Source organism: Engraulis encrasicolus, unplaced genomic scaffold, assembly GCF_034702125.1.
Source record: "Engraulis encrasicolus isolate BLACKSEA-1 unplaced genomic scaffold, IST_EnEncr_1.0 scaffold_47_np1212, whole genome shotgun sequence".
Lineage (NCBI taxonomy): Eukaryota > Metazoa > Chordata > Actinopteri > Clupeiformes > Engraulidae > Engraulis > Engraulis encrasicolus.
This window is the reverse complement of record NW_026945786.1, coordinates 244,447-251,946: the sequence shown is the minus strand read 5'-3', so window position 1 is coordinate 251,946 and position 7,500 is coordinate 244,447. Positions and strand designations below refer to the sequence as shown.

Below are 7,500 nucleotides of genomic sequence, written 5' to 3'. Positions count from 1 at the left end.
GAAGAGAGAGAGGAGAGGAGAGGAGAGGAGAGGAGAGGAGAGAGAGAGAGAGAGAGAGAGAGAGAGAGAGAGAGAGAGAGAGAGAGAGAGAGAGAGAGAGAGAAGGGGGTAGGTCTTTTTTGTTTTGTTTTTTTGGGATAAAAAAACATAATGGGATGGAGTGTGTGCATGTGTGTGTGTGTGTGTGTGTGTGTGTGTGTGTGTGTGTGTGTGTGTGTTTGTGTGTGTTACTCATGGCGTCTCTGATTGCTATGCATTCAGCAGCACAGTTCATACTACTGCCCTGAAAGGTCTGGCGTGTAATCAGCCGTTTCCGCTCGTCTTAGTGGGGGCCAGGCTACTCCCCTGCAAGCACACCCGCACCCCCTGGACTCGGAACCAGTAGAACACCAGAACCGGAACTGAGGGGCAGGCGGCGGGGAACCCTCGCGACTAGAACAGCCACGAGAGCCGCAGAGGGAGAAAGCACCAGCAGAACTCAGCGAATGGATAAACTGCTTCATCATTTCACACACCATGTTTTACCTTTTCAACCAATAGGGATTAGATACAGAATTCGTCTGGTTGACTTCATGATCTCTGATAGGCCGATGCCGACACCCTGGTGTGTGTGTGTGTACTAGGGATGCGAATTATCGATTAATTCACTTATCATTAGTTAATAGCCTTATCGATCGATTAACGATTAATTGATAAGCGGCGTGTGTACCTGCCTAGTGTGTACCTGCTTTAGTCCTCCATGACTCCTCCTCCAGTGCCACTAATAAAGAGGGCAGCACCAGCTGTGTGTGTGTGTGTGTGTGTGTGTGTGTGTGTGTGTGTGTGTGTGTGTGTGTGTGTGTGTGTGTGTGTGTGTGTGTGTACCTGCTTTAGTCCTCCATGACTCCTCCAGTACCACTAATAAAGAGGGCAGCACCAGCTGTGTGTGTGTGTGTGTGTGTGTGTGTGTGTGTGTGTGTGTGTGTGTGTGTGTGTGTGTACCTGCTTTAGTCCTCCATGACTCCTCCTCCAGTACCACTAATAAAGAGGGCAGCACCAGCTGTGTGTGTGTGTGTGTGTGTGTGTGTGTGTGTGTGTGTGTGTGTGTGTGTGTGTGTGTGTGTGTGTGTGTGTGTGTGTGTGTGTGTGTGTACCTGCTTTAGTCCTCCATGACTCCTCCTCCAGGGCCACCAGTAGAGATGGCAGCACCAGCTTGACTCCGTGGGCACTCAGGTTCCGCATCACAGCCTTGGCACAGTCATCAGCAGCCTGGACAGAGGGGGGGGAGAGAGGGAGAGAGAGAGAGAGAGGGAGAGAGAGAGAGAGAGAGAGAGAGAGACCGACACAAAGAGAGAGGGGGGTGGGGGGTGGGGGGGGGGGGGGGTGAGCCATTAGGCCTGAAGAGGGAGGGAGAGTCAACTGCCAGGTTTACAAATGCAAGGGCACACTGGCAAAATCGGTTTAAATTAAGTGCTTACATGGGTAGTGTCCTTGTTTAATTGTTTATATGGACATTCTAAACTAAAATAAATCGGTTTAAATATTTAGACAGAGAGGGTATTCGAGAGCTGGTCGTGTGTGTGTGTGTGTGTGTGTGTGTGTGTGTGTGTGTGTGTGTGTGTGTGTGTGTGTGTGTGTGTGTGTGTGTGTGTGTGTGTGTGTGTGTGTGTGTGTACATGAGGTGGTCATCAGAGAGTGTATGGAAGACCCTCCCTGAATGCCACCTGTGGAGTTGCTGTGTGCCTTATCTGACACCACATCCACCAACCAATCAGGGACGGGCAACACTTCAAGGCAACCAATAGGAATAAAGAACAAATCTACAATCCATCCAGTCTGCATGCCTGGTCCACCCACCCAAAATGAGCAGGCAGAGCATTAGTATTACTAGAGTATTAGTAGCGGAAAATGAGCAGAATCTACTGAAAAGTAGCTGTTAACAGTGAAATGGCAAACGTAATTTACCATTGCTTTAATAGTTCTACAAGGCTTCAAACGATAAAGTGTTTGCTTTTAATGATGAAAAACAAATGCGGAGGTAAGCCCCTGTATCTTGTTTAAAGTTTGTCCATAGTATTTTATCCTTATTGTCTAAACTTCAGCTTTTTTCGCACACCTCAGCTGGCAGGTGTGTCGGAGATGGCACCATGGGTCACTCGGCAATAGTTAAAAAAAAACTCCCGCACATTGACCATTTCGCTGTAACGACGTTTCGGTACTAGACCTTCATCAGGCAATCCTTACTGTCAAGTCAAGTCAAGTCAAGTCAAGTAGGTTTTATTGTCAATTTCTTTACATGCACTGGTCATACAAAGAATTTGAAATTACATTTCTTGCTTTCCCATACAGACATAGACTAATCTAGGTAAGGACGTAGACAGTATAGACATAGACAGTACTTATACATGGACTTAAGACAGTATGGACATAGACAGTGCTCATACAGACATGTAAAGTGCAAGACTGGACAGCAGAAGACTTGTAGAGGACATACATTAAAGAGGTATTGTTGTGCTTTTGTGCTTTTCCTAAAAAAAGTCCTTTATAGCGTTCTGACATGGTAATAGTAGCATTTGAAGAAAAATAAATATTAAAAAGGTCTGTCAAGTACACCAGCAGCAGTGTGTGTGTGTGTGTGTGTGTGTGTGTGTGTATGTGTTTAGTGCAGGTAGAAGGTGCGGTGTGCGTCTGTGTGTGTGTTCGTGTGTCCGTGTGTGTGTGTGTGTGTGTGTGTGTGTGTGTGTGTGTGTGTGTGTGTGTGTGTGTGTGTCAGTGTGTGTATGTTTGAGTTTAGTGCAGAAAGTGCAGTGTGCTTGTGTGTGTGTGTGTGTGTGTGTGTGTGTGTGTGTGTGTGTGTGTGTGTGTGTGTGTGTGTGTGTGTGTGTGTGTGTGTGTGTGTGGTGTGTGTGTGTGTGTGTGTGTGTGTGTGTGTGTGCATGTTTTGAGTTAGTGCAGGTTGAAAGTTCAGTCACAAGTATAGTAGTGCAGGTGGAATGTTCAGTCGCAGATATGGTGGTGGGGGATGGGGGGGGGGTGCTGTCAGTGGCCTTGCTGGCTAGAGGCTGACAGTGGAGGGAGAGTGGGTTGAGTGTTCAGCATCTTGATCGCTTGGTGCATTGTGCTGCTCGCCAGCCTGGTGGTACGGGAACGGAGGCGCCTGTACCTCTTTCCAGAGGGCAGGAGGCTGAACAGTTTGTGTGCAGGGTGGCTTGTGTCTTTGATGATCATCAGTGCTTTCTGGGTGAGGCGTGTGGTGTAAATGTCCTGCAGGGAGGGGGGTGGTACTCCAATGATCTTCTTCGCTGTGTTCACAACACGCTGGAGTGTCTTCCTGTTTTTCTCCGTGCAGCTTCCTCCCCACACTGTGATGCAGTTGGACACGACGCTCTCTATGGTTCCTCTGTAGAATGTTGTCATGATGGAGGGTGTAGCACTTGCCTTCTTTAGTTTGCGCAGGAAGTAGAGACGCTGATGGGCCTTCTTCGCCAGTGATGTAGTGTTGGTGGTCCAAGAGAGGTCGTCGCTGATGTGCACTCCAAGGAACTTGGTGCTGCTCACTCTCTCCACAGCATCGCCGTCGATGGTCAGTGGTGGCAGTTGTTTTTGGACCCTTTGGAAGTTGACAACAATCTCCTTGGTCTTGTTGACATTCAGCAGGAGGTTGTTGTCTTTGCACCATCTGGCCAGCAGCTCTACTTCTTCTCTGTAGTGAGTCTCATCGCCCTTGGTGATGAGGCCCACCAGTGTTGTATCATCCGCAAACTTCACTAGATGGTTAGTGCTGTGGGTCGTTGTGCAGTCGTGTGTCAGTAGCGTGAACAGCAGGGGGCTGAGAACACAACCTTGCGGAGCCCCCGTGCTCAGGGTCAGGGTGCTTGAGGTGTTGTTCCCTACCCGTACTGCTTGTGGTCTTTGCATCAGGAAGTCCAGCAGCCAGTTGCAGAGGGAGGTGCTGAAACCTAGTTTTTCCAGTTTTCTGATGAGTTGTTGTGGTATTATGGTATTGAATGCTGAACTGAAGTCAATGAACAGCATTCTCACATATGAGTCTTTATTGTCCAAGTGGGTGAGGGCTGGATGGAGGGCAGAGCAAATTGCATCCTCCGTGGATCGCTTGGCTCGGTATGCGAACTGGTAGGGGTCTAGGGTGGGGGGTAGGGTGGCTTTGATGTGTGACAGGACTAGCCGTTCGAAGCACTTCATGATTATGGGCGTCAGTGCTACAGGACGGTAGTCATTGAAGCATGATGGTGATGATTTCTTCGGCACAGGTATGATGGTAGCAGCTTTGAAAAGTGATGGGATGACTGCTTGCTCCAGAGAGATGTTAAAGATGTCTGTGAAGACATCCTTCAGCTCTTCTGCACAATCCTTCAACACTCGGCCTGGTATGTTGTCTGGGCCAGCTGCTTTGCGTGGGTTGATGGTGGCCAGTGTCCTCTTAACACTGGCAGAGGACAGGTAAAGGGGTTGATCATGGGGGGGAGGGGGAGTTTTCTGTGGGTGAGTGTCATTTTGTGCTTCAAAGCGGGCAAAGAAACTGTTCAGGTCGTTTAGCAGAGAGGTGTTGTTGTCACAGCTTCGTGGTGCAGGCTTATAGTCCGTGATGGCCTGTATGCCCTGCCACAGGCTCTGTGCATCTCTGCTGTCTTTGAAGTATGTTGTTATTTTGTCTGAGTATTCCTTTTTTGCTTTCCTGATGCCCTGGGACAGGTTTGCCCTTGCTGTCTTTAGGCCAGCTACGTCTCCTGCTCTGAAGGCTTTGTCTCTGGCCCTCAGCAGTCGGTGAACGTCTCCTGTGAACCATGGCTTCTGGTTGGCCCTGGTGGTGATGTGTTTTATTTCTGTAACATCATCGATGCATTTTGTGATGTAGGAGGTCACGGTGTCTGTGTACTCCTCAATGTCAATGTGATTGCTGTGGGTGGCAGCTGCTTTGAAAATGTCCCAGTCTGTGGTTTCAAAGCAGTCCTGAAGTCGTGAGATGGCTCCCTCAGGCCATTTTCTCACCTCCTTCTGAACTGGTTTGGTGAGTTTTGCCTTTTGTCTGTAAGCTGGCAGTAGCAGAATTGTTGTGTGGTCTGAGGATCCAATGTGGGGGATGGGCTTTGCCTTGTATGCTCTCTTCTGATTTGTGTAAACGAGGTCCAGGGTGTTTTGTTCTCTTGTTGGGAAGTTGACATGTTGATGAAATTTTGGAAGTACTGTTTTGAGATTTCCGTGGTTGAAATCTCCCAGGACCACTGTGAAGGCATCTGGGTGTGCATCTTGTTGTTCACTGATGCCCCGATGCAGCTCGTTCAGTGCCTCACTTTTGACGCTATTGTTGTTGCTGGGTGCGAGGTAGACGGCGACTAATAGGATAGCGGATATTTCTCTGGGTAAATAGAAGGGTCGGCACTTGATGATCATGAACTCCACTCGTGGAGAGCAGTGCCTCTGTACTACCGTAGCATTATTGCACCAAGCATCATGTGTGTAGACACATATTCCTCCCCCTCGTTTTTTCTCTGCAAGGGCTCTGTCCGCTCGGTGGCACGTTAGTAGTTCCAGTTGTAAAGCCGAATCGGGTATGCCGTCGTTCAGCCATGATTCGGTGAACACCGTAACGCAGCAGTTCCTCACGGTTTTGTTCGCTGATCTTAGTAGCCGTATGTCATCCATCTTATTGTCCAGAGATCTGACGTTTGCCAAGAGAATTGATGGTATTGCTGGACGAGTTGGGTTGGCTGCAAGCCGTGTCTCGACGCCACCTCGTTTGCCCCTTTTCCTAATTCTGGAGCATCGTTTTCGGTGTCGGCATAGCGAGGCAGACGGGTCCGATGTAGTCCTATGCCGCCGCAGAATTCCTAGTTCTTCCAGAGTCTTCATTGGTACATCCAATACATTGCTTAAGTTGTCCATTCTTATCTGCAACAGCTGTTGCCGACTGTACGTGCGTTCCAATTTATTTTCCGACGATAGACATTTCGAAAGACACATTTTAACACAAATAAACACTGAAAGTTGGGAGAGCAAGGGGCTGCTGCAACCTACGTGCGCCGCCGCCGGAAGTCAACCATTTTGTTTAACCATTTGGGAGTCATCTCTTGCGAACCATAGCTGGAATTTCCACAGCAACATCACTGTCATCATTGTCCTGTGAAGGTTTGTATGGGGGGGGGATGACTATGAACTACAAACTACAAACTGACTACAAATGCTCAACGCATCATCAATTAAAACCCACGGTCGCAGCTGATCTATGACAACCTCCACATTCCTTTTATACTGAGAAAATGAAAACAATACAATTTCTGAGTGATTTTTGGATGCACTGTAAGGATGATACATTAGGGTTGATATTTCTCTGCTAACAGCTGCCATTCATCGTTACCATTCCTTCGAATCTGCTCGCATTCCCCTACGAATACTCGGCCCGCTCATTTTGGGTGGGCGGGCCAGACGTGCGATCAATGATATAAATGGGAGGGATGAGTAGAGAGATAGAGGAATGTGTGTGTGTGTTGTTCCTCACCTCTCTGACGTACTGGTTCCCGTCCCCAAAGCAGAGCAGCAGGTGAGGCAGCACGTGGACCACGTAGGGCTCAAACAGCTTCCCCAGCATGTTACACAGCATCTCAAAGGCAAACAGAGCCCCTACACACACACACACACACACACACACACGTTACAGTCTCCACGTAGGGCTCAAACAGCTTCCCCAGCATGTTACACAGCATCTCAAAGGCAAACAGAGCCCCTACACACACACACACACACACACACACACACACACACACACACACACACACACACACACACACACACACACACACACACACACACACACACACACACACACACACACACACACACACACACACACACACACACACACACACACACACACACGTTATAGTCACCACCTAGGGCTAAAAAAATCACAACTTAGGTCATCAGTGTGTGTTGAGGTAGTCATCAGTGTGTGTGTGTGTGTGTGTGTGTGTGTGTGTGTGTGTGTGTGTGTGTGTGTGTGTGTGTGTGTGTGTGTGTGTGTGTGTACATGAGGTGGTCATCAGAGAGTGTATGGAAGACCCTCCCTGAGTGCCACCTGTGGAGTTGCTGTGTGCCTTATCTGACACCACATCCACCAACCAATCAGGGACGGGCAACACTTCAAGGCAACCAATAGGAATAGATGGCTTATATATTTTGCATATTTTATAAGTGTGTGTGTATGCGTGTGCGCCAGTGTGTGTGTGTGTGTGTCGTACCCTCTCTCCTCCTGAAGTTCTTCTTGTCCTGGATGGTATCTGTGTGTGTGTGTGTGTGTGTGTGTGTGTGTGTGTGTGTGTGTGTGTGTGTGTGTGTGTGTGTGTGTGTGTGTGTGTGTGTGTGTGTCGTACCCTCTCTCCTCCTGAAGTTCTTCTTGTCCTGAATGGCGTCGGTGAGGGTGGTCATGATGTCTTGCTGTTTGAGCGACAGGATTCCGAGCCCCTTGACCAATCCGGCGAGGCCATAGGCGGCTCCCTTGCGCTC

At 48.8% G+C, this 7,500-nt stretch overlaps 1 protein-coding gene and 1 non-coding gene across 2 annotated transcripts in view; both read right to left on the bottom strand.

Annotated features, from left to right (window-relative positions):
* Window positions 1-7,500, bottom strand: part of gcn1 (GCN1 activator of EIF2AK4) — a 55,851-nt gene that overhangs the window by 20,458 nt on the left and 27,893 nt on the right. Inside the window, exons 33-35 of the mRNA XM_063193600.1 lie at window positions 7,368-7,500; window positions 6,497-6,618; window positions 1,134-1,248 (exon numbers count right to left, since the gene is read on the bottom strand). The exon at window positions 7,368-7,500 is cut by the window's right edge and continues 114 nt beyond it. Coding sequence (XP_063049670.1) covers window positions 1,134-1,248; window positions 6,497-6,618; window positions 7,368-7,500 — 370 coding nt within the window. The remainder of the gene's footprint in view (window positions 1-1,133; window positions 1,249-6,496; window positions 6,619-7,367) is intronic.
* LOC134444244 (small nucleolar RNA SNORD17) lies at window positions 300-511 on the bottom strand. Its single transcript, XR_010033897.1, has one exon. It is a non-coding gene; the product is annotated as a small nucleolar RNA SNORD17 (small nucleolar RNA).